This window comes from Heloderma suspectum, chromosome 16, assembly GCF_057233095.1.
Source record: "Heloderma suspectum isolate Gila_16-S chromosome 16, 16-S_ref, whole genome shotgun sequence".
Taxonomy (NCBI): Eukaryota; Metazoa; Chordata; class Lepidosauria; order Squamata; family Helodermatidae; genus Heloderma; species Heloderma suspectum.
The window spans coordinates 23,072,696-23,093,800 of NC_139473.1; the positions used below are offsets into that span (position 1 = coordinate 23,072,696).

Genomic DNA, 21,105 nt, shown 5'->3' on the forward strand with positions numbered 1-21,105 from the left:
ATTATGGGGAAAGGGAATGTCCCTGGGGTCTTGGCAAGGTGAATGCGACTGGCCTGTGCCAGTCAGTCAAGCGCATGCAAGTCTCTCTATTTTTGCTAACACTGAATGCTGCCTTATTTGAAGACAACCCTCAAAGCAGCAGCAGCACCTTGGTGCAAAGTTCTAGAACTGCTGTGGTCTCCCCTACCATACAGGACAATACAACCCAGGGTCGATCCAGCAGGATGGTCAGTTCCTGGGATGAGGGAGTGGGAGACTTCAGGGCAGTCCTGAAAACAGCTTTTCTCCATTCCAAGTTCCCAGGCAACAGAGCTGGGAAAGGAGGCTGTTCCCCATTAAAACGAGACACACGCGGGCCTCAAGCACTTTTGTTTTTATTTTAAATCAACATAAGCAGGGAAAAGAAATGGCACATCCACACTAAAACTCTCAGGGGGAATGATCCAAGTCTTCATTGCAACGTTTTAAAAAAGTCAACCCATCCTTCATCCCACACACACACACACACAAGACAGCGCCACCCCCGAACAACAGGTGCTCTGTAAGGGCCCTCCTGCACGCAGCCAGCAGCAGGACACAACGCAGCCTCGTGGAGGTCTTGCTGCTTCCCTCAGCAGCCTTGGGCACTGCTGGCCACCTGCAGGGGAACTGGGCAGCTCACTGCAGGGGGGTGAAGATGTAGGCTCCTGGGGCAATGGGGATCCCCCCCCCTGCTTATCCACAGCAGGGGTGGAGGAGGGAGTGACGGGCCAGCTTCACAGAGACCAGCCTTGGTCATAGAAATGGGGCCTTTGAAGATGCACTGTTCCCAGAGCAAGGCCCTGCAGCTCTGGTTGCAGAAGGGAGGCCTGGCCCCTTTGGCCCACAGCCTGCACGTTGTCAAGGCTTCAAAGCTGGTTCTTTTAGACACGGCCCCACAAGTGACTTGCACTGACAGACAGAAGTCCCTTCACAGCACCCCCTTCAAACGTGCTCGAGCATCACAGAACAGACTGAGCCACGTACACAATGGAAAACAAAAACATTGGCTTGAGGGAAGGGGGGCCGGTGGCAGGCAGGGGGGCTCCCCAAGATCCCTGCCAGTGCTTGCTCCCCACACAGGCCAATTCCTAACGAATGGCTTTGCACTCACATCTCTATGAACCAAGCTTGAAGGAATTCAAAGGCAATTTAGCTTAAATACAAAAATAAAGTTTCACTTTGTTAAAAAATGCTTAAATATTTTTTTAAATTTAGAGTTCGGCAGGCTCACGCACACACGCACACCGTTGTCTCCGATGTATGCAAAGGGGCCAGCAGCAGCCCAGTGCTCCAAGAGCGGGGGGAGGCCAGGAAGGCGCTTGCACTCGCCCAGGGCCTCCCTGCTTCGGCCAGGCCCCAGCTGGGGCCGCTCGCATCCTGCGGCGGTTGGACAGCTGGGCGAGCCTCTGTGGGCTGCTGCTTAGCCCTTGCCCCGGATCCCAGCGCAGGGCGAGGGCCCCGTGCATGCCGCCCTCTCCAGTTCATACCATACACACAGTGATGCAGTGACGTCCACACCCAATTCAGCAGGGTTCGTCTCCCTTGGAGACAGGCACCCCCAAAAATGTTTACATCAAGTCCGGCATTACCAACATGCCGCCACACATACCAGTCAATTCTTCCTCCAAACTCGATTCACAGAGCAATTCATAAAACGAAACAGAAAAAAAGAACACAAACGTACTGTGAGCAAAACACAGACAACTGGGACGGGACGGGAAGGGGCAGGCCCCCCCACGAAGTAGCAGCAACAGCAGCGAGCGGCAAAAGCCCCCTCGGCCAAGGCTCGTGGGGGCTGCTCTGCCCCTGCGGCTTCCACACAGCCTTGTGTGGTCGGGGCCTCCAGCCCATGGGGAACGGCCACCCTAGCACCCTGCGCCCTCAGAGCCGGGGGACAGGAAGTGTGGGGATGGAGGAACGATGGAACGGCACTGGCTCCAAAGGGGGATGGGCAGGTGGCTGCGCACCCAGAACCTCCCCCGACAGTAAGGGGGGGAGATCCGTGGGAGAGGCCACGGGGAAAGGGGAAGGTAGCAGGTATGTACAAAATCTTATCCAGACTCAGCCATGGACTGTTCAAGTAAAAAGGGCTTAGTTGCTCCTGCGGTCCCACGTGAGGGATAAAAATCACTCGGTGATCTGAAGTAGCTTCCTGCGGATTTGACAGAGAACAAACTCCCAGGAGCGTCCGGCTGAGACTGTGCACTGGAATTAAGCTGCTGCCGCCGCCCTCCCTCCCTGGGTCGGACATACCCAGGTCTGTCCATCCAGCCATCAGTTGGTCAGCCAGGAGCTGAAGTCCAGCCAGAGAGCTGCTCCTGGCTACTTCTTGCGGGTGTGCTGCCTCCGGGCCTGCAGCCGTTGGCGGGCCCCCATCTTGGTTCCTGCCCCAATGGAGAAGGCGGGGGCTGGGGGCCCCGGAGGAGCGGAGAACGTGGGTGCCGGTGGCCCTGGAGGAGTGGAGGAGCTGTCAGCCCCTCAGTGTGCTGCCACTGGGGCTGCTGGGCCAGAGGGCCTTGGTTGGCTGGGCTGCAGCAGCTGCCCTCCTCCCCACCCCTCTGGGCTCCGCCACCCCTCATTCAGGAAGCCAGGCAGAAAGAGAACCCCACTGGAGAGGCTCCCGCGTCAGGGAAGCGTCAGCCCTGGCCCGCCATGCACCGCCCCGTGTCGAGGGGGCAAGGGAGCAGGCTGAGAGGTTGCCCAGGCAAGGCCTCCCCTCTGGGACCAAACGGTGCTCGGAGCCTCTCCTGCCCCCAAGCAGCTCCCTGCTCTTACCAAAGGAAGGCCCTGCTCCTCCAAACGCAGGGGTGACGGGGGCTCCGAAGGAAAGGGTGCAGGCCCCCACCGTGCCCCCTCCGGTGGCAGGCGTACTCTGCCCAAACGTTGGCGTTGGAGCCCCTGGAACACAGAAGGAGAGCGAGGTTACAGGGCCCCTGGAGGAGAACGATGCCAAGCACCGGAGCCTTGCCCCCAGAGCCTCTCTCGGTGCAGCAGGGGAGAACGCTGCGCTCTGGGCCAAACACGCCCCTGCCCCGGCCCCTCCTCGGCTGGCCAGCCCTTCTCTCCTGCCAAGGCCAGGCCAGCGGGCAGGACCGTCTGGACACAGCTGTCTCCCATCCAAGGGGGGAGCCCTGCCTGCTGCAGCAAAGTGGGGCTCAAGGCCGAGTGTCCGGTGATGGAAGAAGCCTCCAAGGCAGGGCTGGTGCTAACAAGAGGCGCGCCCGCATCCAGCGAGCAGGAAGTCCCACACCAGCCTCTGCGTGCGCACACATCCATGCAAGCTTTTCCTGGTTTGCTCTGCGTCCAGAATTTCAAAGGCTTTGGAACTTCTGGGCAAGGGCTGGAGGAACGGGTGTAATGGGCGCAGGGTGGCTGTGGGTGGGGGGCTGTGGGCAGAACCCGTACATGGCAGACCCCCCCCTCGCATTGTCCCCTGCGCAGTGACACACATCTACAGCTGGTCCTCCAGCGTTGCCACAAGGACTGCCACTGGAAGACGGGGGTTTCTGTATGCGGTCACGGGCTGAGGATCAAAATGGCCCACCTCAGAGAGGGGCACGAGCAGGCCTGCCCGCCCCCAGGGGCTGTGTGGAAGCCACTCACCTCCGAAGGCTGGCTGGCTCTCCGGCGCGCCTGGGACACTGAACGCAAAGGCCGTGCTCTGGCTCTGGGCCCCCAGAGAGCTCTGGGCCAAGGACGCCCCAAAGGGTGCAGCAGTCCCCGCAGCCCCGCCACCAAAGCTGAAGCCGACCGGGGGCGCTCCCGTGCCGGCAGGGCCGACAGCCGCTCCGATGCCAAAGGCGCTGCCTGCTGCAGCCGGCTGGCTGGCTGCCCCAAAGGTGAAGGGGGCCGGGCTGCCAAACACCGAGCTCCCCCGAGCGCCGCCGCTGCCGCTGGTCTGAGTGCTGGAGCTGAAGCCCGCCGTGGTGGCTGTGGCAGCCGTCCCAAAGGAGAAGGCAGATGTCGCAGCGCCAAATGCTGGCTGGGCTGAGGTGCTTTTGGCGCCAAAGGAGGCCAGGGGGCCAGGCTCCCCAAAGGCGGTCTGTGTAGCACCGCCAAAGGCAGGCTGGGCTGCCGCGCCACCGCCAAAGCTGAACAGCGCCCCAAAGGGGCCCGGCCCTGCTGCTGCCGGCTGGGGGGCCGGCTTCTGGCCCTCGGGGACACTGCTCTCAAACACCGGCTGGCTGCCGGCCGCCGTGTAGGGAGGCGGCGGCTTCGGACCAGCACCAAAGCCCCCGCTGAAAGCAGAGCTGCCCGACCCAAACGTCAGCGGGGGCTGCGTCGTGGCTGTGGGGGCAGCGGAGGCCTGGGTGGAGGAATGGCTGCCGCTGCCCCCGCCAAAGAGGCTGAAGCCTGTGGTGGCGGCGGCCCCAGGAGCCGGCTCGGCTGCAGTGGAGGTCGCCGGGCTGAAGGCGGAACTTGCCAAGGGATGCAGAGCGGGGCCTGCGGCCGCACCCAGCTTGCCAAACTGGAAGGGAGGGGCTGTACTGGTGCTGGGTGGGGCCCCGAACAGCAAGGGCTGCTGGGGGGCCCCCGGGGCATCCACAGCTGCAGGAGGGGCAGCAGCTGCTGCGGGGGTGGGGGTGCTGCTGCTGGGTGCAGCGGTGGGGGTGGGCAGGCCAGGCCCAAAGCTGCAGACCGGCTTGCTGGCAGAGACAGTCGTCACACTGGCTGCGGCAGAGAGCAACCCTGAGGTGGTGGCAGGGAACCCAGGGATGCTTGCGGTGGTGGGGAGGCTGGGGGCCGAGGGTGGCTGGAGGGCCGGCCGGAGGGCAAAGGCTGCAGACGACGGCGCTGTGGTGGCAGCTGGGGGGGGCAGGTTCCCAAAGACGTGCGTGAAGGTGCTGCTGGGGGCCACACAAGGAAGCCCCAAGGAGGAGTCTGTCTCGGAGGAGGGGGCTGCAGCCGAGGCACCACCGCTTGCGGAGAAAGCCAGGCCCTCGCCTTTGGCCAGGCTGCCGAAGATGGGTTTGAAGGTGGGCGTGGGGCTGGGCGCAGAAGCGGCCGTTGCCGTCATGGGCTGGCTGGAAGGCGGACTGGTGAGGATCCCAAAGAGGATGCTGGGCTTGGGGGCGGAGGACGGCCTCGCTGGGGTCTGGCCCAACTCAGAGGAGGAGAGCACCGTCACACCGCTTGCGCCACTGACGGGCTGGGCAGCGCTTGAGGAAGGAGCCGGAGCCAGGGGGGCCGTGAGGGGGATGGCTGCCTCGGGGGAGCTCAGAGGCACGGAGGAACCCACATCCAAAGCAGGGGGGGCCAGCGGCCAAGGAGACGCTGCAACAGTGCTGGGGCCTGAAGAGGAAGAACAGGGACAGCATCAGCTTCCCCAAGAAGGCACATGTCCCTTCTGCATCCCGCCAGTCAAAATCCTTCCCCCCCAATAGTTACTGTAGGACAGAACCTCCACTGTGCCCCTGTGTGTGTGGAGACGAGAGAAGAGAAAATCCTGGCCCTTCCCCCTTCCTCATTATGACGACAGGGAGATTCAAAGGGCCCAAGGCTCCGCTGATCTGCCCTGGGGGAAGCTCAAAGCAGACCGATCCAAGCAGCAGTTCCAGGGCTTCCTGTCAAGCACTCAGGGAAGATGCCTGAGAGATGGCCCAAGAACGCTGCATTGCCCTTGCCAGTCCAGATGTAGATCACTGGCCTGTTAATCCCTGGGAAATGGCCTGTAGCAGCAGGATGGCCTAGTCCATAACAAGGGCCCCAACCTGGTGTCCTCCAGAAGTTGTGGACTACAATGCCCAGCATTCCTGACCACTGGCCATGCTGATGGACGTTGAAGTCCAACACATCTGGAGGGCACCAGGTGAGTGAAGGCTCATTTAGGCAGCGAGCAAAAGGCATCCACGTTAATCCCAGCCCTTTGGCCAAAAAATAGCAAGCGTGCATGTTTGGCCCATACGGGTCTTCCTGCTCCCCTCCAAGGAGAGACCAAAGGGAGATTACAGTTATGTGGGAAACACCAACCAGTGTCGAAGTGCCCTAATGGTACCAAACCCCGCCTTTTAAAGGCATTGCCCGTCTTTCTACCGCCTCTGGAAAGAAGCACGGCTTTCACCGTCGCTTGGAAGGAGGCCAAAGCCCGAACCAAGCAGGCCTGCGGCAGGAGGGAGCTCCTCCAATGCTCTGCTCCTCAGAGCTCCCAAAGCAGCAGAGCTTCCACAGCAGCCAGGCGCGCACGCATGCACAGGGGCTTCCCTGGGGCGGGCACAACCCCTTTATAGTATGGTTTATCATGTAGTATTTTAGGGTTTTAATTGTTGTGAGCCACCCAGAGAGCTTTGACAATGGGGTGGTACAGAAATGTAATAAATAAATTTAGGCAAGGACTCTCAGGTGACAAAGTAAAGTCTGCTTCCTTGTTGAAGGAAGGAAGATGTTGGGGAGCATCTTTTGTGCAAAACTGGGACCACCAGGATTTTAGTGGTATTGTACCTTAAAGGAACACAAAATCTCTAACAGCCACCACCAGGGACATCTGATGCACTCCATGAGTCACCAGATTCCCTCTGGCAGCCTCAAAGCAGCCCCCACCACACCACAACAGCAGGCTCCCATTCTCATCAGTGCCCCCTGCCCCATCACTCACCTGTCTGCCCTGTGCAGCTCTGTCCCTCTTGCATCTTCTTCAGGCTCTCCAGAAGGGGGTTGCTCCCTGCAGCTGTGACAGCCAATGAGACAGGGGTGGGCTTAGCAGACATCAGTGTGAAGGATGAGGTGGTGGGTGCAGAGGTGGTCTCCACAGGGGGGCTTGCAGAATCTGTGAGGTAGAACCGACACGCTGGAAAACCATCAGGGCTTCCTGGGGGCCCCAAGCCCAAAACCCAACGCCACACGTTGGGATCCATAGCTAAAGAGTGAAGCTGCCACTTTTTATTTATTTATTTATTTATTTATTGCATTTATACTCCGCCTTTTTTCCTCTTGCAAGGAACCCAAGGCGGCTTACATTATCCTCCTCCTCCCCATTTTATCCTCACAACAACAACCCTGTGAGGTGGGTTGGGCTAAGAGTGTATGACTGGCCCAAAGTCACCCAGTGAGCTTCCATGGCCGAGTGGGGACTAGAACCCGGATCTCCCAGCTCCCAGTCCAACACTCTTGCCACCACACTTGGCAAGAGCCAACAGGACGCCCCAAGGGACACTGCGAGCCCTGGGCAGGAGGAGAGGCATGACCCCCCCGCCCCCTTGTCATTCTCTGAGGCTGTCCCACTGGTGGTCAGATTTGCAGCAGTTCATCCAAAAGGCAGATGGGGGGGGGGGGGGGCTACCAGTTTTCTCCTCCAAGACTTTGTTAAACCACTGCAGCGCTGCCTTCTTCTCTGCATCCAAGTCCTCCGAGGTGACAGAATAGCCCAACTGAGGAGGGGGAGGCTGCCAAGAGAGGAGCACATTCAGCATTTGCCGCGACTAAGCACAACACCCTTGCCACAGAGCAGGCACCCAAGGGCAGACAGGGAAGCCTTGTCCCACCCCGCGAGCATGCAAGCAAAACCAGGGCTTAAACATGCGCAGCGTTTATGCCGCTTGCGTTGCTCCTGCGCCGATCCTAAGGGGAGTGGGCTGCTCCTGTCTGTGTGTGTCTCGCCACAATCCTGAGCAGGGCCACCACCGGGCTCGGTGCATCTGCCCTGAGAGCTTTCTCGGTAGATGCCTCATCGCCAGGCACATGCCCCAAGAGCCAGCTTGCTCCAGGTAAAGGAAGGGGGAAGAGCCACTGCACGGAAGCAGCATACCAAGGTGAAATGATCGCCACAGCGAGCCGAGAGCAGCTGGATCCTCCGCCTGCGCTTGCCATTGCTGCCCGATGAAGACCGTGAGCCCGGAGAGCTGCGCCTGCTCTGCAGGGGGAGGTCCTCAGCTGGAGGAGGAGGATGCCAAAGTTGGCAAGCCTGGGTTAGAGTGAGCAAAGCCTGGGCCTCTGCAACACTGCCCCTTCCGAAGGACCGTTCCTTTACAGCAGGCGTGGCCCTCTAGATGTTTTGGCCTAAAACTCCCATCATCCCTCACCACTGACTATGCTGAAGGGAGCTGTGGGTCAAAACCTCTGGAGGGCTACAAGCTGCTCACCCCTGCTCTAGAGTTCAAAAAACAAGCAAAGAATCCACTGACTATAATGAGAGCATGGCTTCGAAAAACAAGTGAGGTGGACTGAAAGAGCTGCAATACGTGCTGGACCATTTATGAACACTTGTAGCCCCACCCTTCCTCTGAGGAATTCAAGGCGGATTGTAAGGTTCTCTCAATACAGCCTCCCAACTGATCAGAAAGAGTGCAAGAGGAGGGATAAATTCATAAAATGGCGCTTCACAGATGACCAGGGACTCAAAACGTTGGCCTAAAGTAGCTAAAGCCAACCCTACCATTTCCTCACGGGCACAACATTACATTCCTATTTGTGAAAAGCAGCTGAGAAACTGTCTGGGTGGACCCTGGGAAGGGTTTCTTTTGAAGGCTTCTCCCCCAGCCTGTGGTAAAACGCACATTTCTGCCCACACGCTGAGGAGTTTCTGATCGGTCTGCTTTTTGCTTCAGTTCCTGGCACCGCTCCTCCAGGCTCAACCCCACATCCATTCTGGCTCCTGCCCCTTCTTCGCACAATCCCCGCCCCACTCACTCTTCTCTGCTTGCACCTCCTTGTCCGCCTTCACAGGTGTCGAAGGGCTGCACCTGCGAGACTCCTCTTCCCTGCAGCAACAGGAGAAAGCCCGTGAGAGACCGCTCGGGATGACCTGCCCCTTTCAACGCTCTGGGAGAGGAAGATGGGCTGCTTGTTCGTGCGCTTGCTATACACCTGGGAGTATCCCCTAACATCCATGTGACGAGTCAGCCCTCTCTTTCTCCACTGAATGCCGATGCTCAAGAACTAGACAGGCTGATGCCATTCAAAGGCACAATTCAGCCGGAACGAAAGACTACCCCCCCTCTCAGAAGAGCGATGCTTTTTGCCAACCTAGGCAAACTGGTCTGGCTCAACTCTGCCAGTAACAGGAGGGGGGAAGGCATCAAATGAGTCCCACCAAGGGAAACCACAGAGCCTGCCTGATAAGAGGCCTCAAAGCCTACAGAGCAGACCTCACCCTTCCAGCCTCCGCCCACCACAAACAGCCCACAGAACAACATCCCAGCGCATGGTCAGAAGGGCAGGGAGACGGCTGCACTCATGCAAGGCTGGAGCTGGGGTACCTTGCCTTCTTGTTCGGCCTTTCAGGCGTCTGGGAGCGGGAGGATGCTGGACTGGACAGGGGAGAGGTGTTCGGGCCACTTCTCTTCCACAGCTGCAGGAGGGAAGAGAAATTGACAGGTGCTGTCGGAAGCAGGAAGAGTCTCTTGTTTCTGAGGCATCCCGCATGGATGGCCTATCAGCCTCTTATCAGGAGAGGGCTGCTGAAATGTTAGAGGAACCATTAGCAGACGAGGAACAGATGAAACAGAGCAGCCTCAACTGCACTCGTTGCCAGGCAGTTTCTGGGCCTGATTCAAAGGGTTAGGGCTGACCTTTACAGCCCGGAATGGCTCAGGACCAATGGGCCGGAAGAGTGCCTCCTCCCATACGTTCCTGCCCAACTGCTAATATCGTCTTCAGAGGCTCTTCTCTGGGAGCCACCACCCACAACGGTGCAGGGGGAGGCTACCAGACAAAGAGCCTTCTCTGTAGTGGCCCCTGCCTGTGGAATGCCATTCCCAGGAAAATCTGCCCGGCACCTTCACTGTATCGATTTAGATGGCAGGTTAACGCCTTCCTTTTTCAGCAGGAGTTTAATCTTTAATCTGTTGCTTTGATCATTAAGTTTACTGCTGGCTCTTTAATACTTCAAATGTTTTCATGTATTTAATGTCAGCTTTTGACTGATTATAACTCCAAGTTCCTCTTCATACAAACAATCTCCAATCTCATACCTGTGCATGTGTTTTCTTTTTCCTAACTGAAGAACTTGCCTCTGTTAAATTTCATTGCTTTTTTCTGCCCAGTTTTCTAACCCATCAATTTCATTTTGAATTTTGTTTGTCTTCTAAGGTATTAGCTACCCCATCCAATTTTGTGTCACCAGCAAATTTGATAAGCACCCACACACACATACACACACACACCTCTCTTCCTCAAAGTCATTAATGAAAATGTCAAAGACTACAGGGCCCCAGACCGAGCCCTACGGCACCCCACATGATACCCCCCTCCAGTTGGATAGACCCAAGATCGGAGCTCTGAACGTGGTTCCCAGAAACGGCGCTCCCCGCCCCCGTAGCCAGTGCGGCTCTCTCTGCACTGGCTATATCTCCGCACTTGGGGACAGAGCACAGAGATGGCAAAGGGGAGCGGTCCTAAGGGTAGGGAGGAGACCACGGGAGCTGCTTTACGCAGCTTCCTATGTGCTGTGCTGGCTCCCGCACCCTGGAGCTGCAGCCAGACAGACAAAAATGCAGGGCTGCTGAAGCACGGAGGAGATGATCCCTTCTGCGCTCCAGCTGCCCTGCATAGGATAACTGGCAGCCTCCAATTTCAGAGGCTGGCAGCTCTCCAGAAAGGACTGTGCCCTTAAACAGCTAAAAACAGTTATTTCTACCTAAACATGCACAGTACCGCACCTTTACTGTTTTGGTTTTCTAGGATTGTGAACTGCCCTGAGGGCATATGCCAGTTATGCAGTATATAAATTTAATACATTAATTAAAATAAATAATCGGTGTGTTTTTTTCACTTGTCAAATACCATGCTAGCTAGCTGTCCTGAACTGTTTTCTGGGAATGTTGGATAATGCTGATGCTTGTTTTTTTTTTGCATGAATGTTATATTAGTTTATATTTCTTTATATAATACAACAACATATATATATATTTAAAATAAGTATGGGGTTAAGTCTTAAGTTGCAATCCTATACCCGCTTACCCTGGTGTAAGCTCCATTAAACTTAATAGGACTTACTAATGAGTAGCCAGACACCTACCTCCCTGCACTGTTATATTACAAAGACCATTAAAAAATAACCACTGAAAAATAAACATTGAAACTAAAGCCATTAATGCTCTTAGGGAGCAATCCTATGGGGATAGGTGACCGCCCATCCAATGCAAGGCAGGCGAAGCATAGAAAGGATTTTCTCCACACTCCAGCCGCCCTGCATTTGCTGCTAGATGGCCGATGTTTGCTATCTAGTTGCAGGACTTCGGGGGGGGGGGGGGGGACACTAGACGACACATAGGAAGCATCGTACCAGCACTTCCGCACTCCCCGGCCCCCAGGAGTGCCCCCTTTTGCTCCGCTCCCCTCATCCGAGTGTGGAGCCCAGGGATGATCCGTGCCACCTGAAGCGGGAGGGGAGGGGTGGGGAGGCAGCTTTCCAAGAACTGGCCTCAGAGTGCAGGGTATCTAGCATCAAGGGGATTGCTCCCTTACTAGCTTATGCAAAGGGATTACTGTTTCAGTATCAGGAGCTGGTACCTTATGATCTGAGGGGCTAAATACTGACAAATCTAGCTTACACCACCCATTTCCAAATGGGAATTCAGAATATCAGAATATGCCATTGTGGGGAATTTAACTGGTTAAATTACAGTATACGGTGGACAGGTTTATAATGTTTATTGGAAGTTAGTCTTCTTGGAAATTGGCAAGGTAAACCTTATTCATTGGTCGTCATGGCACATTTTAACACTGGAAGAACTAAACTCTGTGGTGATATTTACAGTTCTAAACACACACAAGCTATCTTGTATGACATTGGCATGTTGTTTGATTAAAAAAATTATACGCAAAGAGCAGCGTCTTGCCAGTTGTTACCACCCCGCGTTCAGCATTTCCTTTGTGGCCCCACCAAGGAGCTCAGGCTCTGGCTGCAGAAAGCTCCAGGGAGGGCTTTCCTGGGATTCTTGTGCAGGTCACTGCCAGCCCCGCCCCAGCAGGAAATATACCGCCTGAAGCGCCGAGGGAGAAGGCCCTGTGCCGACATACCTGCGAGAGGCCTCGCGTGGAGCTGTAGGAGCTGGCAATGGCGTTGCGGATGGTGCTGGGAATCCCGCCCACGGACAAGCTGTTCACAGAGCTGAGAGAGGAGGTGCGTGACCTCTTAGAGGAGCTGTCTTCAAGGCTGAGGGGAGGGAGGAGGCCACGCTTCAGACAGCCGGGCCTAGGGAAAGAGGCGGAGGTGGCAGGTCATGCTATGAGTCAAGCTCTGTGGCGCCCTCCTCTCCTGACAGGCTCCATTTTCCCAAGGCGCTGTGAAGGAGCCGATCTTGGTTCTGTTCATTTAGACAGCAGAAAGCACACCCAGTCTATATCCAGGAGAGCCTGAGGTAGTTTAGCTGAATCTGGATCTTCCCTCCAACAATCTGAGCATGAGCCCCAACCTGGCTCTCAACCTAGCACGGCACTGCACAGAGTGACATCCCCAGACCAAAGGACACATTGTGAAGGAGATCCAAAACCAGGCTGTATTCTTTTACTGCTATTCAACTGGGGCTGGGTGGGGGTCACTCTGATTTGAGCAGCAGCAGCAACAGTGTGCATGTGTGCGTGTTTAAGACTTTCCCTGAGCTAACACCCCCCCCCCCCCAACAATCTGTTAGTGTCACAAGGGGAAAACATTTTGCCAGGCAAAGGTCTCAGCACTTACTTAGGGACGAGAGATGCTGGTGCTCCATTGGCCACCAGGGGCTCAAACGCAGACTGCCCACTCCCACTACTCCCATGGCGCCTGCAGAAAAAGGGGGATCAATTATAAGAGTGCGGTGTTTCATAGCTGCACCCCAAAGTGCGCAATTTTAGGCTCAACCATTCTGCTAGTCCCAGGGCCTTGACCTGCTTGTTCTTCTGCAGTTGCTGCAGGCATCTAGAGAGACTGCTCGCCATTACCTCCTTTTGTTTTCCTGGGCACTTGGGAAGTTCTGGTCCTCCTCATCCTCCTCCACGGCCCGCTTCCGGCTCTCCCTGAGAGCACTCAAGACGGCCTCTTTTGCGCATGGGTCCAGGTTACTGTTGGGTGTTGGAGAGAAGGCCACAGGAGAAACCAGCTGATCCAGCCTGTCAGATGAAAACGCAGCAGTCACAAGGAGTGCAAATTTCCCCCCACAATATGGTATCCCAGGAGCCACTTCACTCCCTACCCCACATCCCCACCCGCCTCCACCCAACCAGACCAGTAGCCTGTGCACATCAGCTTCAGGGCTCATTGATGACTTCACAAAGCACTTCTACAGCAACACACTGAGGCACTCTAGGGCTATGAGCTGTGTAGGCTGAGAGAGGGAGGAGTGACTCAGGCAGTAACACACCGACCAGCTAATCAGGACTTGGTCTGAAGAGGTAACAGGGCCAGAGGGATCTTCCCTGCAGCATCACCATCAATCCAGCAGGGAAAATCTTGTAGTGGCCACCTTATATGCTTGCAAAGCTATGAACTGCCTGACACTGCCTCAGCAGACTCACAGTGGGGAACGGCCGATGATGCTGTCTGGCCGTGCAATCTTCACCGTCACAGGGCTCTGGACCATACTGGAGTTGTGAGCAGACAGCCTGTTTTTCCGCCGATAGCCATCCCAGCAAATCGAAGGCAGGGTCCCTAATGAGGTATACTGGGCCTGCTGAATGGGATAGCGCCGGCGAGGGGTCAGCACAAAATGAGCAGATGGAGTTTGGTGGTCCCTGGACAGAGAACACAGAGCATGCAATCAGGCAAGGCAGAGGGAGACAAAATGCCTAAGCAGCAGGGCTTTTCTCCCAGAACGGCAAGGTGGAAAGGGCATCTAAAATGAAATAGGTGAGTTTCCTGCCTAGCCATTACAGACAGCTTCTTTTACAGCCTTTAACCACTTTGTGGTGCCTGAAAAAGAGCATGGAAAACTCACACACAAATGGAAGACAGATGGCCCCCTGGGTCCCATTGATCCCTCAACCAGAAACAGCAAGACACACAACACACCAGTTCACGCTACAGGTCACCTCAAAGTCCTGGCAGAAGCCTTCATTGTACATTGTTCTTTCTGTCAACATGAATACCAGTGAATCCAGAAAGGGAGAGCCCACCCACCAACAGCATTGGCTACAATAAATAAAAAATAAATACAAACTGCAGCCATGGAATCCATGCCCTCCTGTTTTGTGCCAGGCCCTTTATTTATTTAGACCATTTGTACCCAAGCATTCTGGCTGAAAATGAAATCACCCAGGGCAGCTAACCTAGCAAATTTAAAATATGATAAAACAATTAAGAACAGAACCCCAGCTGGTGCATCCAGCCTGGCTGATGACCTTGAGAAACAAGCCTGCTCTCTAGTCAGCAACGGGCTCCATCGGGACTTCTAGCACACACACCCTTCCAGGATTAGCACCCCCATTGCATGGTGACTGAATGCAGGCTGTGAAAGAAAGTGAACTAGCAGGATGGGGAGAGGTGCGGGGAGTCATGCAGCAAGACAAGAACTTGGATCCCCTTCTCCACCAGGGAAACCCAGAGTCCAGACGGAAGAGGAAATGGGTGACAAGAGCTCTGACAGGGCCATGGTGATGGATGGGGAAAACAGACGGGTAATGGAGTCGCACCCTGGAGGACAGCAAGTTTGGTACCAAACAAGCTTTAATAAAGTCAGGTGGGAGGAACAGAAACGGAAAAGCAGCAAAACCAAGGTGCTTAATAACTTAAGATTGCCGGGGGGGGGGGGGGACCTGAATGCACCCCCCCCCCAATCCTCTTCAGTCCCTGAAAGCTGAGGAAAAACACAGAAGTGGTGGCCAGAGACAAGCTGGAATTGCACTGAGGGGTAAGGGAGAGGCAGCAACGTTGAGCTTCAGCAGCAGCCATAAAGGAGGAAATGTCTGGCTTGGCAGGAGGGAACCTGCGGCTCTGTAAGCAAGAGACTGGCAAAACTCTCACACACGCTGGACCCACAGGAAAAACCTATATAAACAAGGCAAGATAACAGAAGGGGATGCAGAAGGGAAGGAGCAACTGGAGAGAAGGATGGTGGGGGGCAGCAGGATGAGGCCCCACTCCTTGCAGGAGAGTTGAGTGGTGGAGCCCCTGCTTGGCATGCAGACTGTCCCATGCTCAATCTCCAACAGCATCTCTATGCAGGGAGGGCAAGAAAAAAGGCTTCGGTCTGAAATCCTGGGGAGCAGCTACCAGTCAGTGCAGACAATATTGAGCTCAATGGACTGACTCGGTGGAAGGGGCCTTCCCATGACATGAGACATCTAAGAGGGGCCCCTGGATGCCTCCTGGGGAAGTAAGCGCAAGATCACACTCTTCTTACTCCAAAGTCAGCCTGAATCAGCCTCCTGCAAGCCACTGTCCTATGGCCCAAATGGAGTTGACCCGGAGAAGAGCCTTCAGTGTGGTGGCTCCCTTCCTATGGAACTCCCTGCCTCTGGAGGTCAGGCAGGTGCCCATTGTTTTGGGTGCCTCCTGAAAACAGCTCTTTTCCAGAAAGCCTTCCTTGGTTGACCGGCACTCTGTTGTCTAAAGAATAATTTAGTATGTTTCATTCTTTTAATGTTTTGTTCATTTTATCTCTTGTTGTTCACCACTCCGAAATCTGTTTAAATGTGGAGCAGTATACAACTAACAAGTTGTTTTATCTAGGAAAGGATCAAGCGTGGAGAATAAACACTGCATGCAAACACACGTGTGTGGGGGAAATACACAAATACACACACAAACATATAGACAAACGCACCTCCCCATATGCACAAATAAATCTGAATGAATATGGATTGTCTCCCCCCATAGATAAGCAGGGAAACAGAACTACGGCAGGCTTGACCTCGGTTTCTTCCTTGATTACCCAACCAGGTTTAGAGGAACTTGTGAAGAGATTGACTTTCTGCGCTGCTGTCCAGCCAAGGAGGAAGACATAACAACAATCCTGGCAAGCTCAAACCCCTCATCCTTCTAACAACAAACTTGGGATGGGGGGAGGAAATCTAGAGGAACCTTCCCCAACCCAGCACCCTCCACATGCTTTAGACTTCAACTCCCATCAGCCCCAGCCAACATGGCCAATGGTCAGGAACGCTAGGAGTCCAAAACACCTGGAGGACACCAGACTGGGGAAGGCCAATCTATAGCATCTCTCTCTGCAGCTTCTGTTTTCCTCTCCACCCCCATCATGGGAGCATGTGCAGAGTGCCTCTGCACCCCCCATGCACCTGTGGGTGGTTAAGAGCAAGAAGTGCTTCTCCCCTCGTAACCCCCCCATAGGGGGAGCCTTTGACATCCATTCCAACGATTCTGTATTGGGGGGCACGTCTGGCCCTCCAGATGTCGTTGGACTGCAATCCCCATCGGCTCCATCCAGCAAAGCCAACAGCAAGGGCAGATGAGAGTCGCAGCCCAACAACTTCTGGAGTCCCACACGCTGCCCACCCCTTCTAGGCCTGTATTTTACGTGAGCGTGCCTGAGCATGTCCAGAGTACAGGGAGGGGGCAGGAGACCTTCCTCCTCCTCTGCAGAGGTGGGCGGGGGTGTCTCCTCCAGCCTGTTACCCACAAAGCAGCCTCCTCCCCAAGGGCCCGGTGGGGCTCCTACACCAAGAGGCACTTCTCCTTCCTGGCCCCCAAAAGGGGAAGGCGGACACTTGCCGCCCCGCCCACCTCACCCACGCCGCGCCAGCCTTCCCCGAGCTGAGGCCCTCGCCGGGTGCGCTCGGCCGCGACCCGCAGCATCTGGGGGGCCCAGCTCGGGAAGGCTTATATCCGAAAGGGGGGTTGCACCTGAGCATGTGCAGAAGCCACGCGGGATCATGGCGGGCGGCTGAGGAGCGCGGGCAGCTGGCGGCCCAACACATCGGAAGGGGGGAGGCTGACTGACCCCGGGCGCTGCCGCCCGCCCGCCCTGCCCTGCCCTGCCCCGCGGGGCGGGGTTCGCGCTCTTACCCGCAGGCCCGCCGCCGCCTCCACGTCCCGCGGCCAGGCCGGGGGGCGGCCGCGGCGGGCCCTCCGTTGGCCAAGGCGCTCTTGTGCGGGGCGCCGCGGCGCTCCGGCCCGCCCGCCCAGGAGGCGGAGGCGGCCGCCGCCCAGGCCCCGCCGCCCGCCGCCAGCAGCGAGAACGCCGCTCCGGACAGGCCCAGCAGCAGCGCCAGCAGCGCGAGGAGCGCGGCCGCGGCCGCCGCGGCGAGCGCCCAGGGCAGGCCGCCGTCCGGGGCGCCGAGAGGGCCGGCCTGCCGCCGCGCGCCCCGCCGCCGCGACGGAGGCCACCAGCCCCAGCCGGGCGCCGAGCCGCCCCGGGACATCGAGGCCTCGAAGCCGCCGCCGCGGCCCTCGCGCCGCCCCTGCTCCGGCCCAGCCTGCCCCGCGCGCGCCTGCGCAGAGCGCCGCCGCCGCAGGGGCCGCCGGGCGGGGCGGGGCGGGGCGGGGCGGTGCGGCCCGCGCGCAGAAGCCCGCCCGGTAATGCCGCGCGTCGGCCGGGCGGCGCCGAAGCCCGAGCCTGGCGGAGCCGCGGCGCCGGCGGAGGGCGCGCCCTCGCCCGCAGCCCGGGAGCGCAGGCGATGCCGATGGAAACCTCGTGAGGTGCCGCGGGACCCGGAGCCGCGCGGCGAGGCGCGAACCCCGCAGGGGCGGCCGCAGCGCCGCCCGGGAGGGCGCTCCTGTGGCCGGCCCCGGGCGCCGCTGCCGGCCTCGGCCGCGCCCGACGCGGGGCAGCTGGGGCGCGGCGGGGGCAGCCCCTCCGCGCCTCTCCCGGCCCGCGCTGGGGGGGCGCTCGGCGGCAGCCGCCCGCCCGGCGGGCCTGCGCCCCGAGGCGCGATGGGGAGCCGCGGCGGCAGCACCAGCCCGAGGCCCGCTCGCGCGGAATGCCGCCGTGCGTCGTGTTTCTGCGCCGCCTTCATGAAGCCCGCCGAGGCGGTTCGCAAAGAAGGTCCAGAAAATGTAAGAAGAGAGAAAGAAGTAACAAAACAGAAACACAGCAAAGCTTTTAAAAACAGCTTTAAAAGCCGTCGTGGCAATTTGTGGGGTTGTTGTTGTTGTTCAGTGGATCAGTCGTGTCCGACTCTTCGTGACCCCATGGACCGTAGCACGCCAGGCCTTCCTGTCCTGCGCTCTCTCCCGGAGCGTGCTCAAGTCCATATTCATTGCATCCGTGATGCTATCTAGCCATCTCATCCTCTGCCGTCCCCTTCTCCTTTTGCCTTCCATCTTTCCCAGCATCAGGGTCTTTTCCAGGGAGTTTTCTCTTCGCAGGAGGTGGCCAGAATATTTGAGCTTCAGCTTCAGTATCTGTCCTTCCAATGAGCACTCAGGGTTGATTTCCTTTAGGATGGACTGATTGGACCTCCTTGCAGTCCAGGGCACTCGTAAGAGTCTTCTCCAGCACCACAGTTCGAAAGCATCGATTCTTCGGCGCTCAGCCTTCCTTATCGTCCAGCTCTCACAGCCATACATTACTACTGGGAAAACCATCGCTTTGATTAGACGGACCTTTGTCGGCAAGGTGATGTCTCTGCTTCTTACTATGCTGTCTAGGTTGGCCATAGCTTTTCTCCCAAGGAGCAAGCGTAATTTGTGGGGACGTGTCTGAGGAGAATGAAGCATGCCTTCAAAATGGACGCCCTTTATGGGGCGGGAGGAGGAGGGAAATGCCCGTGAGGCCCAGACCGAAGGCCTCTCTGCGCCCCGTCCGGCATCCTGTTCCTCCAGCACCACGGCCGCACAGTGGCCAAGTAGCCCTCCCTCCAAATGGGAAGCCCACCATCCAGCAGGGCAGGTTGCTCCAACTGCACGTTGAGGCTCCACAGAGCTAATAAAGTTTTTTAAAAAAAACATGTATGGAAATCAACCCTGAGTGCTCATTGGAAGGACAGATACTGAAGCTGAAATATTTTGGCCACCTAATGCGAAGAGAAAACCCTCTGGAAAAGACCCTGATGCTGGGAAAGACTGAAGGCAAAAGGAGAAGGGGACGGCAGAGGATGAGATGGCTGGATAGCATCACCGATGCAATGAATATGGACTTGAGCACGCTCCGGGAGAGAGCACAGGACAGGAAGGCCTGGCGTGCTGTGGTCCATGGGGTCACGAAGAGTCGGACACGACTGAACAACAACAACAATGCTGCTAGTCCTGTATGCAGAGTGGCTTAATCAGCCTCCCCACAACCAGATGTGTTGGGCTACAACTGCCATCATCCCTGTTGGCTGTGCTGGCTGAGGATGGTGGGAGCTGTAGCCTAGCACCTCTGGAGGGTTGGCTTGCTGACAGCATAACATAAACCCCATACGAGGCAATCATAACAAGCCAAATCCAACAGATGGTTGAGGCTGAGGGGTGTCCTTGCGCCTGAAGCAGGGCAGAGAAGGAAATGGGTGCATAAGCTGCTTTTCAGAGCCGTGCCCTCAAAACAACCTGAAGGTACATGGGGCAGCTCAGATGGTGTGCCCAGTGTATGAGGAAGCTGCTCCAAAACCTAAGCCACAGGTGACCAAATTGTGGCTCAGGAGCCACATGCAGCTCTTGGACGAGCCAAGCGCGGCTCTTGAGCCAGCAAAGGAGCCCACCACACGTTTTGCCTGAGATGGTGATGGGCTGGCCGCTCCCTGCCCACCACCACCGAGGGCAAAAAGGGGACGCACCGCTGGCACGATGCGGGAGAGAATTCCCCATGTTGGGGTGTGACACAGGCCTCTCTGCCTGCTCCCTGCCAAGACAGGCTAGGTTGGCTGTGATTTCAGGCTGATTGCCTCGGAGAAATAAATTAGATGGAATAAATTAAATTTTGAGGCAAATTTCCCCAAATCCATTGGCTTGTGTAGTAAGGTTGACACCGGGGGAAAATGGTGAGGAGTCGGGTCAGGTGTTGAACTCACACAGGTGTCCTGTACGCTGTTGATTAAATGCATACAGGCCTGTTTAGGATTGAATATTTGGCAGCTTTTCCGTGGGCTTCTCTCACAGAGAGACCGGTTCCAAGCAGGCACCAGTCCACATGCGAACAATTGCTAGCTGTCTGACACTGATACGGGTGAAATCCTCATGCTAACGGTTACACAGCTGCCCCATTTCCTCGGTTCTGTCTTGCTAGGCAGGTGAAGGGGGCTCTTTCCCTCCGCGGTGCCCCCCTCCGGTGTTGGAATGTTGGGGCTTCCTAGTCTCAGGAAGGGGCAGCTCATCCATGGCCGGCCTGCCATGCTTTGGGCACATGCTAGAATGTCAGCAAAGGGTATACAAGACTGGGCTGAGGCCTAACCAGTTTGGCCTCACTCCATGGAGGAACATGCACATCCATCCTGGAGAACTTTGGGTCCTAGGAACAATCTCTAATATGCTGTTGATTGGGGCCTCCGGCATATACCAGCTGTGAGGAAGTTGACAGTTTCGTTGGCTGAAGAGAAGCGTGAGCCATCTTTGTATTTTTGTTCTGCCTCGATTTTCTATCAATAAACTATCCTGTCCTCAAGTGGTCTAGTTTTACCTTGGTAACCCGAAGAATCTACTTTGGGCCCTCAATAGATCAGGCCTCTAGATGAGTACATTTGGCAATGAAGGTGGGATTACCAATTTGAACTATGTGGGCCAAGAAAGCGGTGGCACACAGACTCCCTGGATGGCCAGTGCATGGTGTGAGAAAAACGGTGGCCCAAATGATGAATGGCATCATTCCCACCACTGTTGTTCAGGATGCAGTTCCCTGGGACTGCAGACTCTGCCTCATCCATCGGCTGGAGAACCAAGGGCCACTGGGGGGCTGCACCTCCTGCCCCCCAGGAAGATCATCCCCACAGGGGGGAAGCCAGCCTGGTCCTACATATCGGCCAGAGTGGGAAGAGCTGCAGGGAGCTCGCGCCACCCCTCCCGGCTAGAAAGAACACGCGGGTCCACCTGTGGCAGGGTTGACCCTGAAGGGGTGACACCAAAGGGGGTTGCCCCTTTGGGCTGCCACGTGGGCAAGAGTCCCTCTGTTGGCCTGGGAGTAGGAAGGTTGCCAGCTCCTGTGTGAGAGACAGGCCTGTGACCCTCACCTAGGGTGAGAGCCTGGGTGGGGGAAGTTGGTGGTGTGTGGAGGCCCCCCTGAGTGAGAGTCAGGCGTGGAGAAAGAGAAGCTCCATCCAACTAGGGGAGGAGTTGCCACCCGTGTAGGCTTATAACTTGGGTGA

General features: G+C 56.9%; 1 protein-coding gene across 1 annotated transcript; it reads right to left on the bottom strand.

Annotated features, from left to right (window-relative positions):
* Window positions 1-358: 358 nt before the first annotated feature.
* On the bottom strand, window positions 359-17,323 carry POM121 (POM121 transmembrane nucleoporin). Its single transcript, XM_084823394.1, has 13 exons — window positions 16,895-17,323; window positions 13,450-13,665; window positions 12,877-13,044; window positions 12,638-12,718; window positions 11,977-12,151; window positions 9,213-9,304; window positions 8,644-8,714; window positions 7,763-7,887; window positions 7,298-7,400; window positions 6,614-6,784; window positions 3,625-5,313; window positions 2,797-2,919; window positions 359-2,471 (listed from the first exon to the last, which is right to left on the bottom strand). Exons 1-13 carry the CDS (start codon window positions 17,248-17,250, stop codon window positions 2,344-2,346), a joined length of 3,498 nt encoding a protein of 1,165 aa, XP_084679520.1. The 5' UTR covers window positions 17,251-17,323; the 3' UTR covers window positions 359-2,343.
* Window positions 17,324-21,105: the final 3,782 nt, after the last annotated feature.